The following is a 17,965-nucleotide window of genomic DNA, read 5'->3' on the forward strand; positions in this document are numbered from 1 at the left end:
TGACATGACAGTCTTTTATGTCAACAATAGCTAGCTATATAGCTAACCATGCCTATACACCATCTTGCAATTTGCTTCCTAAGCCAACACAGAAGTATGATATCTTTATGGTCCGTTTAGTAAGTAAGTTAGCTAGTTGATTACAATCAAGCTAACACATCTATATTGTGTGTATGGTAGGCTAATGTAGCTAGCTAGCTAACTAAGAAGACTGCCAGATCAACTGGCAAGTTATGTTATGTAGCTAGTTAGCTACTCCAAACTTGTGAACATTGACTATGAGCCCTTGTGTGGCTTTGGTTTCAACAAAATATGTAGGCCGAAAACTTGTTTACATGGTGCAAGCTACTAATGATTAGTTACCGGAGTGTAACTCCAGTTCTATGAGTGGAGCGGAGCCCCATAGGGGAGCTCTGCTCCTATTGGTTTACCCACTGCCCTAAGGCAGCATCAGCCTGAGACAAAATTATGCACACACCTGCAGCCAGTAGGAGTACAGGTGTCCCTATAAGAGGGGATGCCTCCCCTCAATCAGCCTCCCGAGATATTTATCTTCAGCGAGACTAGAGAGGGTCGGCAGGACCTTAAGTCCTATGGGGCTCCACTCCACTCATAGAACTGGAGTTACACTCCGGTAACTAATCGTTCTATATCGTGGAGCTCCGCCCCATAGGGGAGCTCTGCTCCTATTGGTTTAAGGCGGAGCGTAGCGCTCCAAAATGTACTCCCTGCCGAGCCCAACACTTCCCATCAAAATGAAAAGGTCAGGCCTAGCAATGGCTGCTACCAATTCCCGCAGTACTGTAACCACTGTCACCCTACAAGTGTCACAATATACTGCGTCATCGGTTAAAAACCCGCCCCACCTAGTCCAATGGCAACACCATTGACTAGTGGGCAGATCACCATAATACCGGCCATACTAATCTGTACTAGCAGATAGATGGTACCTCAATATCCTGTTACAATACTACCGACCACTAATGGAATGACACAAAGTGTCACTCTACATTGTGTACACGGTAGGCCGCCTCACTCAATCAATGGAACCCCAGAGATTAGTGGGCAGATCCCAGAACATGATTCATACTAATCTGAACAAGCAGATAGATTTGACGTCACATTCCGTCAAATTGTCATGACCGGTCTAATAGTATCGTAATCCAGGTTACTACTATTATCCCTCATCATCCCGCCTCACTCCAGTGAATCACTGGTGGGCAGATCAATACATGCCCTCTACTGTACTGAACCTGTCAGTCAGGAGTCATGCCAAAAATATGTCCTTCTATCGGAAGCGGACCTGATAGAGACCCTGTCTCCACAGTCCTGCATTCCTCTCCTCCTAGCTCAAAGTCTCCCTTCAGCCACGCTGAGTACAGACTGAGCCAAAGAGTTAGAAGACATATCCAAGAGATAGAAACGGATAAATGGAGACGGTGTTGACCATGACGCCGCTCTACGTATATCCTCTACCCCTGTTCCTCTGAAAAGGGCAGTAGAAGCTGCTACTCCACGAGTGGAGTGAGCTCTGATACCCTGAGGCAATTGTCGCCCCGCTGCCTCATAAGCTGTCTCAATGCTCTCACAGTGCCAATGAGACAGATGCTGTTTCGAAAGTGGTCTACCTAGTGCAGCCGCACCATGACACACAAACAGCTGAGGCGATGACCTAATCGCTGCTGTGCGCTCAACGTAACACGCCAAGGCGCGTACTGGGCACAGGCGATGGAGCCTTTATTCACTCCTCTCTCTATGAGGAGGAGGAGAAAAAGCCCACAGCTCCACGGTCTGTGATCTATATGAACTCCTAATAACCTTCGGCACAAATGCCGGATTAGGACGTAACACCGCTCTGCTCAGATCGCCATTAATGGCCAGGCAGTCGGGTCTCGTCGAAAGAGCACACAAATCACTAACACGCTTAGCCGTAGTCAAAGCGAGCAACAGCGCTGTCTTAAAAGACAGCATCTTGAGGGGTATTTGATTCAATGGCTCGAACGGCGACTTACATAGCGCTTCGAGTACCAAAGCCAAATCCCACTGAGGATGCGTGGCTCTAGGTGTTGGCCTAAGCCGCCACGTTCCTAATAGGAAACGTTTCACTAGAGGGTGGCTAAAGACATTGTCTCTGCCAAACCCCTCATGACAAGCTGAAATCGCCGCTGCAAACACCTTAATGGTGGCGGGCAATCGCTGCTTGTCAAACATAAGCTGTAGGAAAGAGAGAATACTCTCAACCTGACAGCTCATGGGGTCTACACCTTGTGTGACACACCATTGTGAAAACACGTTCCATCTACTGGCATACATCTTAGAAGTGGAACTGGCACATGAACCCTGTATGGTCCTGATCACCGCATCAGATAACCCACGGCGCTCTAGCCTGTCCCTATCAGCAGCCAGGCCTTCAGTAGTTGGCCGATTATGGGCAACTGCCCTATCGTGCCCCCCGCCTGAGACAAAGCGTCCCGTCGATGTGGAATTGGCCAAGGTGGCGCAATCAACATCTGACTCATCTCCGCAAACCAAGGAGCCCCTGGGTGATCGGGGGCTACCAGTATCACTGACTTCCCTCCTGATCTCACCCTGGCTAACAGTGGGAGAATGCAGGACAGCGGAGGGAATGCATACAGAAGAACTCTCGGCCACGGGTGATGCGCAAAGGCGTCTCTTCCTAGTGGCGGTTCTTCCTGTTCCCTTAGAGAGAACCATAGGGGACATTGCGCGTTCACACGTGACGCGAATAGATCCACCTCGGCTCTCCCGAACTGTTCCCAAATTTGGAGAACAATGTCCGGATGCAGACACCACTCGTCGTCTCGAGGACCCCCTCTTGACATGAGGTCTGCTCCTACGTTCAAGTAGCCCGGAATGTGTGCTGCTCTCAACGAGCGAAGGTGCTCGTGAGCCCACAGCCACAATTCCTCTGCCGCCCGATGGAGAGCAGGAGACCTGACTCCTCCTTGGCGATTTATGTGGGTTACTGTGGTCCGGTTGTCTGACCAGACCAGCACATCGCGACCCCGAAGGGTAGACGCGAAGTGGGTCAAAACCAGTCGAACCGTTTCCAACTCCAAGAGGTTGATGTGGCGACTCGAAGGAGGCCACACACCTCCTATCGCTTGGGTCTGACATGTCCCTCCCCATCCCGTCAGAGACGCATCTGTGAACACTGGGATGTAAGAGGACACTTTGCCTATCGGGACTCCGTGCGTGAGAACGCGCGTGTTTCTCCAATAGTTCAGATCTGCACTGAGCGAGAGGGGAACCAACACCAACCGATGACGTTGACGCAAAGGGTCTAGTCTCAGTTGGGCGAACCATCGCTGCATCCTGCGCATGTGCAAGAGTCCCAGCGGAACCACAGTGTCGGCTGACGACATGAGACCCAAGAGTGACATGATCGACAGCGCCGTCACCGTGTGATTCGGACGACACTTCCTCAGGGCTAGCAACAAGGCTACCCTTCGGGAGTCCGAAATTCGAGCCCTCATCATTACAGTGTCTAGCTGTATCCCCAGGTAGACAATCTGATGACTGGGCCAGGGCGTGCTCTTTTTCCAATTCACAGCGAACCCCAGACGTGTGAGATGAATCACTGTCTGTGTTGTGTGAGTGATCGCCAGCTCTGCTGACGGGGCGAGAACCAGTAGGTCGTCTAGGTAGGCTAGTACCCGTATTCCCTGACGACGCAACGGTTCCAATGCCGCCTCCACACACTTGGAAAACGTGCGAGGTGCCAGGGCGTACCCGAATGGCATCCTTGTGTATTCGTACGCCACCCCTTGAAAGGCGAATCGCAGAAACTTCCTGTGACGCGGCTGTACCGGCACATGAAAGTACGCGTCCTTTAGGTCTATGCTCGTACAAAAGTCTCCTTTCTGGACACATTCCAGCAGACGTTTTGTCGTTAGCATTCGAAAGGGCCGTTTGGTTACGCTCTCGTTGAGAATGCGTAAATCCAATATTGGCCTCATTCCCCCTGTCTTTTTTGGCACTAGGAAGTAGGGCGAATATAGCCCCTTGTTCCTTTGCTCCTGGGGAACCACTGTGACCGCCTCCTTCGCCAAAAGTTCCGTAATCTCTGAAACCAGAGCGGCCACTTTTTCGGGCGTTTTCATCACCGTCTCCACCACTCCCCTGAATGGGGGTGGGGTCCGATGGAATTGGAGAGCATAACCCTTCTGCAACGTCTGTTGTAGCCAGCGTGAGAGGGTGCAGCTTCGCTGCCACTGCAATACAGAGAAAGCGGCCGAGCACGAAGCTGTGGTACATTCAGTAGGAAGGACCTGTATTCCTCTATGGCCCTTGCCGCCGCTGTTCCCCAACACTGAGGTGGTGGAACAGCCCAAGGCGGGCCTCCCATGAAAGGGAGAGGAAGCATTAGTGCGTTCTGAACCAGAAGGGGGGGCAGAGACGTCAGTTAAACCCGTAACCGTCGTATTCCTGCCCTCCGTGAACGCAGCGCGGGTCTGAATTGCACTGACCGAGGCCACAGCCTGCGACAGGGCACCATCCTCAGCAAGCGATTGCGTCATTGTAGGTGACTGCAATTCGCTATTAGAGTCCCTCACTACAATACTCCTAGGAGTCTGTAATATGAGGTCCCTATGAGGTAACACAAGGCGGCGCCTTGATACCTTCTTAACCTTCACCTTCTGTGTGTGTTCAACTCTGCACCTCTGGTGGGTTGAGTCACGCTCAGTGTGGTTAGTATTAGCGCGTTCAAAGGGAAGTGGGGGCGCCGATACACTGGGCACCTTCGTGACCGTGGTAATCGGGCCCTCCGTGAACGCAGCATGGGTCTGAATCGCACTAACCGAGACCTTGGTCTGCGATAGTGCGCCATCCCCAAATAGCGGCTGCGTCATCATGTCTCCTGACTGAGACTGCAGCCTGCTATGAGAGACACTCACTACAGTACTCCTTGGAGTCTGTAATGTGAGGTCTCTTTGAGGTAAACCAAGACGGCGTCTTGATATATTTCCTCCTTTCACCTCCTGTGTGCGTTCAGCTCTGCACCTCTGGTGGGCTGAACTACACTCAGTGTGGTGAGTATTAGCGCGTTCAGAAAGAAGTGGGGGCGCCGATGCACTTGGCACCATCGTGACCGTGGTAATCGGGCCCTCCGTGAACGCCGCATGGGTCTGAATCGCACTAACAGAGACCTTAGTCTGTGATAGTGCGCCATCCCCAAATAGCGACCACGTCATCATGTCAGAGTCTGACAAAGACTGCCGTCTGCTATGTGAAGCACTTCTTATACCTGAAGTGTTATGTGAACCTACTCTGAATGCCTGTTCAGCAGCGCACCCTTGGTGGGCTGAACGGCGCTTAGAGTGGTAAGGGAGAGAGGGTGAGATTTGAACGCTCTCGGACGTATTATGGAAAAGGGGCTCTTTTTTGACAAAGTCAGGTGGAGCCAACTCTTTATTCAACACATCAACAAAAGCATTTACATCATCACCCATCCCTTCAACCGAAGGGTGGGGGGGAACAGTGGTCACGTTCAAGGATGACGTGTCCTCCATTCGCTCCCCCGCGTCCCGTCATGTGCGCCTCCTCTTGTGGCCTCCCTTAGGGGCCCAGGTCGGCGCTCTCACCACCTCCCTCGCCGGCTGCAATGGGGCCACCGTGGCTGCTGGGGGGGCTGGGCCCGCTCTCCTGCCTCCTGCGGCCGCCGACTGGCGCCGGATACGCCGCCTCGCTGTAGATCCTTGTCTACTCTGGGGGGCGGAAGTGGATGGTTTACGAGACGGTGCAGGGCCTAACCTCCCTGCCAGTGGCAGGTATCTTCTTTTCCTCGTCCAGCTTGGAAAACCTCTCAGTCGCCTCTTTGACGGCGACTCCAAAGAGCCCGTCGTCAGAGAGGGGAGCGTTCGACCGGGACGTTCTGTCTGCTTCCTTCATGGTTGTCAGTGACAACCAGAGGTGTCGCTCCGCGACCACCGAGGTGGCCATGGACCTCCCCGAGCAGACGGCCGATGCCTGTGTTAGGTGTAGGATGGCGCCAGAAATTCTAGACGCCTCCTCCACCTCCTCTGGCTCCAGCACTGTCTTACCCGTGGTTAAACGGGACAGAGCGGCTGCCAAGAGGGCAATGTTGTTAGCTGCTGCTACAGCTTGGGCTCCCAAATTGAAGGACTTCTCTAACAGCTGTGCTGTGAGACGGTCCTTCTGAGATGGCAACGTGGCTTTCCTGGAAGAGGGCCAGGGACTCGAACCCGGTACGAGATACGCTGCCATGGCGCTCTCTAACCTGGGGATTCCCTTAGCTTGGCCCTGGAACCTTCCCTCCACTCTAGTGAATGGGAGGTACGTTTTAGCCGGCGAACGCGCCGCTAAAGGTGCCTCCCATGAGCCCTCGACGTATTTTGCCAATGAAGGCATGGCAGGAGCTAATGGCTCTGCCGCTCTTCTTGGCCTGGAATAGGGGCCGCCCTCCATTAAGTCAACCTCCGGTGCGAAGGGAATAGGGGGCAGCGGTATTTCCAGCCGTCTAGCAGCTCTCTCAATGAGACCCGGAAAGTCCGTTCTCAGAGACGCTGCGGTGAAGGACAGGGCTTCTGATTTCTCAGAGCCCGTGTCGTCATCACCATAGGAACTACAAGCCCTCTCGCTAACCAAAGGAAAGGGAGGCTTGAATGTATGAGGGACGGGGTCTGACTGTTCCATAGGAATGTCATCCCCTGAGTCTGCGCTGTCGGATGACGCCTCTGAAGCAGAGGCTATATCGACAACACGTCCTCTAGGGGGATATCCTCCCTAAAAAACGCCCAATGCTGCTTCCTCTCCTTTGTAGAAAGGAGGGCGCAGGAGGCGCAGTTAGGGGGACTGCAGATGCCCTCTTTGGCATGCTGGGACCCTAGACACACGAAACATAAGTCGTGGGAGTCGCCGGCCTCCATGGAGGAGCATCTGCATTGAGCTCTGAAAATAGCTTTTGGGGGTGGAAAATCTCCTGGTGTGCTCATTTTAGGACGACGTCGATGACTGGAAATTCGACGGCGTTCTCGTCCTGAGTCTTCTCTTCGTCTCTTCTTGGCTTCTTCAGTCTAGTCCAGTCACTGAAGATCAAGGGAGGCTGATTGAGGGGAGGCATCCCCTCTTATAGGGACACCTGTACTCCTATTGGCTGCAGGTGTGTGCATAATTTTGTCTCAGGCTGATGCTGCCTTAGGGCAGTGGGTAAACCAATAGGAGCAGAGCTCCCCTATGGGGCGGAGCTCCACGATATAGAACGTTAGTTAGTACTGAAACACATAGTTGAGCTAACGTTAGCATACGTTGCTCTACATCCAGAATTGGGCGACTAGCCAGGCAGTAGCCAACACAGGCAGAGGCTTCGCTTCGGCTACAACCAAGCAAGCTTAGGTTATTATTTATTGGTATTTACTACTAACGACAGTTAGGTTAGCCGAGTTCATCCCTTTGAAATGGCAACCGGTCAATGATAACGCCTGTCAAACTAGCTAGGGATGAGGTGGGGGATAGTGAATTGAACGATGGAAGCATCCTGAAAATACGCGTGAGTTTAGTGCCAAGTACTTACTACTGCATTCTTCGTCTGCACATCTTTTGAAGTCGGAGAATCTCCTTTCGACTGCGGCTTTGGGTATGAAATTATGAATACATAAAATTAAAATGTATAACGTTACATAAGAAACATGTACAGCCATGTTGGGCTGGCTGGCTCTGCTCGAGCATGAGCAGATGAAGCCGACAAGTCAGAGAATCCAAGGCTGGAGCAATTCGAAGGATGTGTTGATCGTGGAGGCAAATATGAAAATCTGGGCAGACAATGTCAAAACTAAAAAATAAAATATGATTATTGCATCACAATATACGTTCTGATTCGGGTTTATCACGTATTTGTTGGATAGAACTAAAATATTCCACAAGTTTACTGACAAGTGAGCGCAATTTCCCACTCGATTTCTCCATTCAATTTGCCTATCTGACTCCCGCAGATTTATTATGATACCTCAAAAGTATTGTAGATTATTTTTCAGGCACTGGGTACCAAAACAAACTTTGGGGGATTTATTATTCTCCTAATTGATGGGATGACTAACTTAGAAAGAATGCATTCTAGACTGGGCTGATGTAGGTTGTGTCACCTGGCAAGCTGTGATTGATGTGAAGAGCTGTTTTAGGGGGTAAAATGAGATAAGGATTTTTGTCTCCAAATACTAGACTATACTGGTTCTTTGTGATCTGTGAACCTTCCTTGGACGTAGGAATGGTGTCTAGGGGAGCTGGCTCTTCTCACTATGACAGGTTGTTATGATAAACGTATGCCTGGAAACAGGGATGCGCTAAGAGGCGGGGAACAGCCAGTGCGCCAACGCATTGGCTGAGTAAGTCTAAACCACGCTCAAGTCTCTACTCTGATTGGCCAGCAGAGAGGTGGGAACTCTCTCTCTGTCAGAGTATTTGAAGAACAATCTAAAACAATGGATTAGTTCTCTGTCTGCCCTGCGAGGTTTTTCAGTGAGCCCGTATACGAACCAACATACTTATCATCCATACATTTTGCATATAATAAATTTAGCTTGGATTGAAGATCTCTTGATTCTTATTTCAATACCAGATTTGAATTACGCAATTTCTAACAAAACTAAGCAAATACAGAGAGGATATGATTCTCACAGTCTCAGGGTAGGCTATCGTCCCTCAACTACATTTATATTAACCTTTAAAAGTAAAAGTCAGAATTGATCAAATAAATGGTAATATAAATGCCTAGTTGAGGGACGACGCTAAGGGTTGGCTATCCTTGTTTTATTTTGTTTCCAAAATAGTAGCCACTCTACTATCAAGGTCCAGGGAAGCCCAGTAGTGAACATATTTGGGAGGACCATCAATGATGGTAATGATCCAAGTCACATGCCATTGCAAATGAAATGACAAAAAAGCATTTCAACTAATTACAGGCCAATACCAAAGACATTAACATCTTTCTGCCTATTCTTACAACCCATAAAAGTGATGTTGGCAAACTGTGCTGGTCCATTCCATATTCAGGGTCAATATCTCCCCAAGTATTGCCTTTATTGTTTAAAATTATCTACATCCCTGCCACCCCATACAATTTATGTTTCAGATTTGGTGGTTCAACAGCCTTATTTTTATTCATCTGTTTTGTCAAATTATTCTGATCTATGCATTTATCAGTAAGGTCGACTCCACAGTTAACTCTTATCACCATAGACAACAGGGTCACTATCAGTACAGTCAACTCCTACTATAGCACTAGGTCCACCCTTTACCAGTCCTTCCACCAACACCAGACCTCTGCGACCAACTCCCTTCCCTAATTTATTCTATTCTATTTTATTCCATTATATTGTTGTTAAATCATTATTATGACCTAGCGGTCAAACAGGGAAATGGTTCCAATTGTTTTTCCACCGTTCATTTTTCCTATAGGGAATTTTAGAAACACTTAAAATAAGGGCTGTGTTTCGTGTAGGCTTACCCTGGCATGACGTTTTGATAACCATTTAAATCGCTCTTGGACAAGGAGACTTTTATCAATATATTCGGCTCTATTTACTCTCAGATTCGAAAAATGCTAATTAGCATCAAAGTAGACATGCAAGACTACAAATCCCTGCAAGCCAAAGTCAGGGCTATCCAGAGCGTATCATATGCAGCAGCTGGTAAAAGGGTTGAGGGTTTGAATGGTGCACTTGAAGTCCACTAACTGTAAGTCACTCTGGATAAGAGCGTCTGCTAAATGACAAAAATCTAAATGTAAAATGGAAAGGCCTTCACTGCAGGCTGCAGGGGTTGCCTTTCACCAGCAGGATACTGACATTTCAAAGGTTAAGAAGGTGGATTGTGGCCTTTATAGCTATGGTGATAAATGGCACTGCCAAGGTGGAGAGAAGGTCCAGGAAGATAGAAATCATTGTGGAAGCGGCGGAGAGGTTCCTGGGGCTGAAAGATTTCTCGACGAAGGAGTTACATGGAATATTGTCACAAGCCGTACCACCGTCTCAGGCCCTAAAGCCTGAGAAGGGAGATATGGAGAATTGAAAGAAGGAAGAAATAGGAGTTTGTTTTGTCAATGTACTATTTTTATTTGGGTGGATTAAGTTAGTTTCCCTATCACGTATGGATTTTATTTTTACCTTGTTTTGGTTTCAACCCATCCAGTTGGTGGCGGCAATACACCTTTTTGGGTTGTAGTCCACCATAACGCCCACAGAAGAAGAAGAATACAGTGTATTGCAGGCATTTTTTATTTTTATTTTTTTAGTCATTTAGCAGACGCTCTTATCCAGAGCGACTTACAGGAGCAATTAGGGTTAAGTGCCTTGCTCAAGGGCATGTCGACAGATTTTTCACTTAGTCGGCTCGGGGATTAGAACCAGCGACCTTTCGGTTACTGGCACAACACTCTTAACCACTAAGCTACCTGCCGCCCTATTTGACCTTAGACCATGTTTTGAACCCCACATTTAATGCAAATACCACTTAAATAGGAACAAATATGAATCATTTTTAATGTTTAGACAATTATTTTTGTCATGAATAAATACAGTTTAATTATACTTTTCTACTATTACGTGGGCGACCTTTATTTTGAAAAACTCAGAAATTCCGTGACCCGGAATTATTTTATTTTGTGTCGCTGACGAGGCGTTGTGTCGCTGACGAGGCGTTGGTAGCAAGCATAGTCTCCTGAGTGGCGCAGTGGTCTAAGGCACTGCATCGCAGTGTTAACTGTGCCACTAGAGATCCTGGTTCGAATCCAGGCTCTGTCGCAGCCGGCTGCGACCGGGAGACTCATGGGCGGCGCACAATTGGCCCAGCGTCGTCCAGGGTAGGGGAGGGAATGGCCGGCAGGGATGTAGCGCAGTTGATAGAGCATGGCGTTTGCAACAAAGGGTTGTGGGTTTGATTCCCACGGGGGGCCAGTATAAAAAAAAAAAAAAAGGATGTATTCACTAACTGTAAGTCGCTCTGGATAAGAGCGTCTGCTAAATGACTAAAATGTAAATGCATGGGGTTTGGAGCAAATTCACACTTTTTGCTAAACTACCTACATTATATTTTGCTAAAAATATAACAAATATATATATATATATATATATATATATATATATACAGTGGGGGAAAAAAGTATTTAGTCAGCCACCAATTGTGCAAGTTCTCCCACTTAAAAAGATGAGAGAGGCCTGTAATTTTCATCATAGGTACACGTCAACTATGACAGACAAAAAGAGGGAAACAAATCCAGAAAATCACATTGTAGGATTTTTTATGAATTTATTTGCAAATTATGGTGGAAAATAAGTATTTGGTCAATAACAAAAGTTTCTCAATACTTTGTTATATACCCTTTGTTGGCAATGACACAGGTCAAACGTTTTCTGTAAGTCTTCACAAGGTTTTTACACACTGTTGCTGGTATTTTGGCCCATTCCTCCATGCATATCTCCTCTAGAGCAGTGATGTTTTGGGGCTGTCGCTGGGCAACACGGACTTTCAACTCCCTCCAAAGATTTTCTATGGGGTTGAGATCTGGAGACAGGCTAGGCCACTCCAGGACCTTGAAATGCTTCTTACGAAGCCACTCCTTCGTTGCCCGGGCGGTGTGTTTGGGATCATTGTCATGCTGAAAGACCCAGCCACGTTTCATCTTCAATGCCCTTGCTGATGGAAGGAGGTTTTCACTCAAAATCTCACGATACATGGCCCCATTCATTCTTTCCTTTACACGGATCAGTCGTCCTGGTCCCTTTGCAGAAAAACAGCCCCAAAGCATGATGTTTCCACCCCCATGCTTCACAGTAGGTATGGTGTTCTTTGGATGCAACTCAGCATTCTTTGTCCTCCAAACACGACGACTTGAGTTTTTACCGAAAAGTTATATTTTGGTTTCATCTGACCATATGACATTCTCCCAATCCTCTTCTGGATCATCCAAATGCACTCTAGCAAACTTCAGACGGGCCTGGACATGTACTGTCTTAAGCAGGGGGACACGTCTCGCACTGCAGGATTTGAGTCCCTGGCGGCATAGTGTGTTACTGATGGTAGGCTTTGTTACTTTGGTCCCAGCTCTCTGCAGGTCATTCACTAGGTCCCCCCATGTGGTTCTGGGATTTTTGCTCACCGTTCTTGTGATCATTTTGACCCCACGGGGTGAGATCTTGCGTGGAGCCCCAGATCGAGGGAGATTATCAGTGGTCTTGTATGTCTTCCATTTCCTAATAATTGCTCCCACAGTTGATTTCTTCTACAATTTTGTTTCTGGTGTCCTTTGACAGCTCTTTGGTCTTGGCCATAGTGGAGTTTGGAGTGTGACTGTTTGAGGTTGTGGACAGGTGTCTTTTATACTGATAACAAGTTCAAACAGGTGCCATTAATACAGGTAACGAGTGGAGGACAGAGGAGCCTCTTAAAGAAGAAGTTACAGGTCTGTGAGAGCCAGAAATCTTGCTTGTTTGTAGGTGACCAAATACTTATTTTCCACCATAATATGCAAATAAATTCATAAAAAATCCTACAATGTGATTTTCTCATTAGTTGACGTGTTTCTCATAGTTGACGTGTACCTATGATGAAAATTACAGGCCTCTCTCATCTTTTTAAGTGGGAGAACTTGCACAATTGGTGGCTGACTAAATACTTTTTTCCCCCACTGTATATATATATATAGTGGCTTTCACATGATTGTTTACGAAAATAGGTCGAACCTCAAATGGTGAGTCATGGATGATCTGGAGTCGGAACTCAGGGTACCTGGAGAAGAACTGGGCGAAAATGAGTCTTCAGATGATGATGAATCAATCAACAGAAAACAAATCAAGAAGCCAAACCTACCCCTGGCGCCTCCTATATTTAAAGGTAATTGATAAAATACAGTGTGTAGACGAATATGTGAACCCTCGAGTAAGCTAAACCAGCTAGTTCAAGGTCCTGCCTACCGATTGGTGCTACATACACTATGTATACACAAAAGTATGTGGACACCCCTTCAAATTATTGGATTCGGCTATTTCAGCCACACCCGTTGCTTACAGGTGTATAAAATCGAGTACACAGCCATGCAATCTCCATACACAAACATTGGCAGTAGAATGGCCTTACTGAAGAGCTCAGTGACATTCAACGTGGCACGGTCATAGGATGCCACCCTTTCCAACAAGTCAGTTCGTCAAGTTTCTGCCCTGCTAGGGCTGCCTCAGTTAACTTAAAGTGCTGTTGTTGTGAAGTGGAAACGTCTAGGAGCAACAACGGCTCAGCCGCGAAGTGCGAAGTGGGGTAGGCCACACAAGCTCACAGAGGACCGCCGAGTGCTGAAGCACATAGCTTGTAAAAATCATCAATCCTAGGTCGCAACACTCACTACCGAGTTCCAAACTGCCTCTAAAAGCAATGTCAGCACAATAACTGTTAGTCGGGCCGAGCAGCCGCACACAAGCCTAAGATCCCCATGCGCAATGCCAAGCGTCGACTGGAGTGGTGTAAAGATCGCCGCCATTGGACTCTGGAGCAGTGGAAACGCGTTGTCACATGTCACCATCTGGCAGTCTGACGGAAGAATCTGGGTTTGGTGGATGCAAGGAGAACGCTGCCTGCCCGAATGCATTGCACCAACTGTAAAGTTAGGTGGTGGAGGAATAATAGTCTGGGGCTGTTTTTCATGGTTTGGGCTAGGACCCTTAGTTCCAGTGAAGGGAAATCTTAACGCTACAGCTTACATTGACATTCTAGACAATTCTGTGCTTCCAACTTTGTGGCAACAGTTTGGGGAAGGCCCTTTCCTGTTTCAGCATGACAATGCCCCCGTGCACAAAGCGAGGTCCATACAGAAATGTGGAAGAACTTGACTGGCTAGCTCAGAGCCCTGACCTCAACCCCATCAAACACCTTTAGGATGAATTGGAATGACGACTGCCAGCCAGGACTAATCGTCCAACATCAGTGCCCAACCTCACTTAAGCTCTTGTGGCTGAATGGAAGCAAGTCCCCGCAGCAATGTTCCAACATCTAGTGGAAAGCCTTCCCAGAAGAGTGGAGGCTGTTATAGCAGCAAAGGGTGTACAACTCCATATTAATGCCAATGATTTTGGAATTAGATGTTTGACGAGCAGGTGTCCACATACCTTTGGTCACGTAGTGTATGTCAGTGTCTGATTATCGTTTTCATCTTTACATAAGATGCTCTCTTTAGTCTTATTAATCAGTAGCTATGTCTGTTTCATTACAGAGACACCCCGTGAGACTGGCTTTCACAAGACCACAAGGAACTGCCTCCAACACATCAGGGAGGTCTTGCTGCACCATAGATGGCAGGATGCCGCAGAGTACATGGCCAGTTACTCACAGACACTGGAGGATACCACTGCAAACATGCCACAACTCTACGCTGAGGTAGGTCTATCTTTGGACTGACTGAACACTCACAAAGTGTAGCTAAGAAGTACTGTATAGATGCTAAGTTTGATTTCTTCAAACTTTGTCTTTCAGATAATTTGGAGGATAGGCACAGAGATACTACACCACCATCCCGAATCGAAGCTGGAAGACTACAACAGCTTCTATGAGCGAGTGAAACACTCAGGAGTAAAGCATTACCTGATGGTATGTTCCTTAATTGACCTCTTGATCTCTAAACTATCAGCCCTACTAAAGGACCCTAAGTCAATAGGTTTTGTTGTAGCATGAATATGATTGCCTACTAATAGACAGTTTGTTATTATCAATAACCCTATACTACTACTACTACTAGATAACTTTAGTTGTTGAATCTACTTTACAATGTCTTCTTCTTTTTTCTACAAGCGTTCACCAAAATGGGTATGTCATCTTAGCCTTACCTGTTAGTCAGTCTACAACTTCTTCTGCTGCCTATTATTGTATAAGTAAAATAATGCTGACAGTAATGACTTGAAAAAGGATCTGCAAGTATAAACACTGGTTACGTCCCAAATTACACCCTATTCCCTATATAGTGCAATACGGCCCCTATGGTCCCTAGTCAAAAGTAGTGCACTATATAGGGAGTAGGGTTACATTTTGGACGCCAACATTATATTGATTTCAGCTGCATTAGTTCTGGGAAAGTGGGAATGTTTTATGCAATTATTGTATTTCTTTAGAAAGTTACAGCTTTCATGTCTCCAACAGGTACATTGTTGCCACGGTTACCCTCAGAGCCCAGGATGTCGCTGCTCACGATAAAGATTGACAAGATTGGGCTGAAAGATGCAGGGCAATGCATTGATCCCTACATGACAGTTAGTGTGAAAGGTACTGTATGTAGGCTATATTGTTTAAAATGCTGAGATGAGTTGCTTACCTTCACATCTGAAATGGTAAGGTCTGAAACAGTGATAATCTAGACATTTTGTAAAAATAATTATCTCTGTTGAGTTGACGCTTGACAGTACATTTTTTATATATTTTTCCTGCAGAACAGCCCAAGTGAATCTGAACGTTTTGTTTCCCAACAGATGTGAATGGCATTGATTTGAACCCGGTGCAAGACACACCTGTGGCTACCCGAAAGGAGGACACATACATTCACTTCAGCGTAGACATCGAGATCCAGAGACATATCGAGAGACTACCAAAAGGTAGTCAAACTTTCTATTTCTACTGAATTAGTAGTGGGGCCTCTATTTAGCTAGTATCATGTAATATTAAGCTACTACAGTGTCCGTTTATGTTCAAATCCTTGCAGAGGGATTGGGCGGACAATTGTTAATCCTGAATTTTGTTCATGTTCCAGGGGTAGCTATTTTCTTTGAGTTCAAGCACTATAAACCCAAGAAGGGGTTTACCAGCACAAAATGTTTTGCCTTCATGGAAATGGATGAGATCAAACCTGGTCCCATTGTGATCGAGTTGTGAGTGACACATTGTTGAATTTTCCAGATTAACTTTCTTTAAATGTACTCTCTATTTTATTTAAAGATGAAAATAAATCAAATTTGATAACTTTTTCTTTGGAGAATCTCAGATTTGAGTGTTATTTTTTGTTGTTGTTGGTCAGTCTGCCCTTTGAATATACAGTTTGAAATAATCACTTATTTATGCTATCGGATGTCAGGTACAAGAAGCCCACTGACTTCAAGAGGAAGAAGCTCCAGCTCCTGACAAAGAAGCCACTCTATCTCCACCTCCACCAGACGTTGCACAAAGATTAATAACCGAGGTCACTGAATGGAGCACATCAAGAAAGCAGAAGCACCACAGAATTCCACTGTAGTCATCAGACATCCAACAAAGTTTGGTGTACCTACTGCGTATCCGCCTCCACTCACATCAGCAATACTAAACCCAGCAGGCCCAAAGGCCACACCCTCAACTCTGTCATAGGATGGCCCTGGATGACACATATTAACTACAGCGGTGACAACACCCTACTGTATAATGCTGCGTTCGTAACCAGGTGGGAGGTGGGAATTTACCAGTTGTGAAGTCGTAAATACCAGTTGGATGCATTCACGTGCTTTGAACTTGTTGAGAAAGGCTGATTTGTCTAATGGCCAACAAGCTTCCTAAGCCATAAACTAAAAGCTATCATGCTGGTAAACAAATGAGTGTTAAAAAACCATATTAATAGATTGCTTTTTATAAATAAAGTTTTGTTGTTGAATTTAACTGCCGAAAAGGCTGTTATCCAGGTCATTTCCTTAATAGGTGAAGTCAGAGATCAGCATGTGGGAGAAGTGGGAGCTCAGGATGATATATACGAGTTTCTCACTAGTAATTTCCAGTTGGAGGGCCGTTCAAATGGATTTTTCCCAGTCTTATATGGTAAATTCCCACTTGGTTACGAACGCTGCATTTGACCCCTCTGATGCCAATTAGCGATAACTTTTTTTCTCCTCTCTGCATGACGTTCAATGGAAAATAAGAGTTGAGTTAACAATTGGCACTGTATGTCAAGCAACCAGCAGAAAAACAACCAGCCTCGTCTTTAGTCTTCCTCTGTCTTTCCGTTTGGGGACAAAAGAGGAACAACATGGTCATAGGTGGTCAAGCGGTGTATTGATGATGTCATATCCTGGTGCCAATTTCAAATGGGCACAATGAGATATTTTGACACAACTGCCACAGAGTGAAAACATAACTGCCCTGTTCATTTACTTAAAAATGCACCCTTATCACTTATCTGGCATTATTTAATAGGTAAAAGCAATATATTGGGATATTTGCTTTAATCTATCCTATCACAGATCTGTGATTACTTCAAGGATGGGCGGAAGTAAGGATGCATTTTATTACCATTAAAAAAGGATTCTGAGATGCTATGATGTCATCCTGTTGTAAAGGGATTTGAAAAAGGATGCTGCATGTAACTGAAGTTGATTTCTACCTTTGTTTTGAATGCTGTTCCCATCAATGCCACAATGGCTAACCACTATTAAAACATTGTCTACATTTTTATTAATATTTTGATATTTTTTTTGTAATGGCACTAACTGAATATACTTATGGTGCTTTCAAGACAACTGGGAACTCTGAAAAGAACGAGGTAAAATCATGACGTCAGTGATCTTCAAGTCGGAGCTCTAGAAAGAGTTTCCGACTTGGAATTCCGAGTTGTATGACCGTTCAAAAAGATATCCCAGTTGGGAGTTCCCAGTTGTCTTTCCAAGTTCCCAGTTGTTTTGAATGTGGCATTTAGACACTAATCAGTGCATATTATTGTGTGTGCTGTCTGACAAGGTTGACGATTGTCAATACAGTGTTGTGCTTTGGGTGACAGGTTGTGAGAAAATGAACATTTATCATTGGATTGACAATTTACACTGCTTTCATTTCTAATAAACAACAAAATGCTGTTTGAATAGTAGTCCTCCTTTACACTTACTAAAGGAGCGAATCCTAACTAAACACATGTCAAATTTTCACTTGGCTTGTTCGACATTGCAGGTGACTGCTGACTGATCTACAAATGACCTTTCATCATAAAATAAACTGCTAATTA

At 46.2% G+C, this 17,965-nt stretch overlaps 1 protein-coding gene across 2 annotated transcripts in view; it reads left to right on the plus strand.

The window, feature by feature from the left end:
* LOC311106352 (axin interactor, dorsalization-associated protein-like) overlaps positions 1 to 17,825 on the plus strand; it is a 32,458-nt gene extending 14,633 nt beyond the window's left edge. Inside the window, exons 1-7 of one of the 2 annotated variants that reach the window (XM_084148688.1) lie at positions 12,710 to 12,867; positions 14,234 to 14,397; positions 14,494 to 14,607; positions 15,154 to 15,276; positions 15,480 to 15,602; positions 15,758 to 15,875; positions 16,079 to 17,825. In XM_084148688.1, the coding sequence (XP_084004814.1) occupies positions 15,189 to 15,276; positions 15,480 to 15,602; positions 15,758 to 15,875; positions 16,079 to 16,175 (426 nt within the window). In that variant the 5' untranslated portion in view covers positions 12,710 to 12,867; positions 14,234 to 14,397; positions 14,494 to 14,607; positions 15,154 to 15,188 and the 3' untranslated portion in view covers positions 16,176 to 17,825. Of the gene's footprint in view, positions 1 to 12,709; positions 12,868 to 14,233; positions 14,398 to 14,493; positions 14,608 to 15,153; positions 15,277 to 15,479; positions 15,603 to 15,757; positions 15,876 to 16,078 lie in introns of those variants that run through there. The other variant, XM_084148687.1, reaches the window with a different exon arrangement.
* Positions 17,826 to 17,965: the final 140 nt, after the last annotated feature.

Source organism: Coregonus lavaretus, assembly GCF_964263955.1.
Source record: "Coregonus lavaretus genome assembly, chromosome: 31".
In the NCBI taxonomy this organism is placed as follows: Eukaryota; Metazoa; Chordata; class Actinopteri; order Salmoniformes; family Salmonidae; genus Coregonus; species Coregonus lavaretus.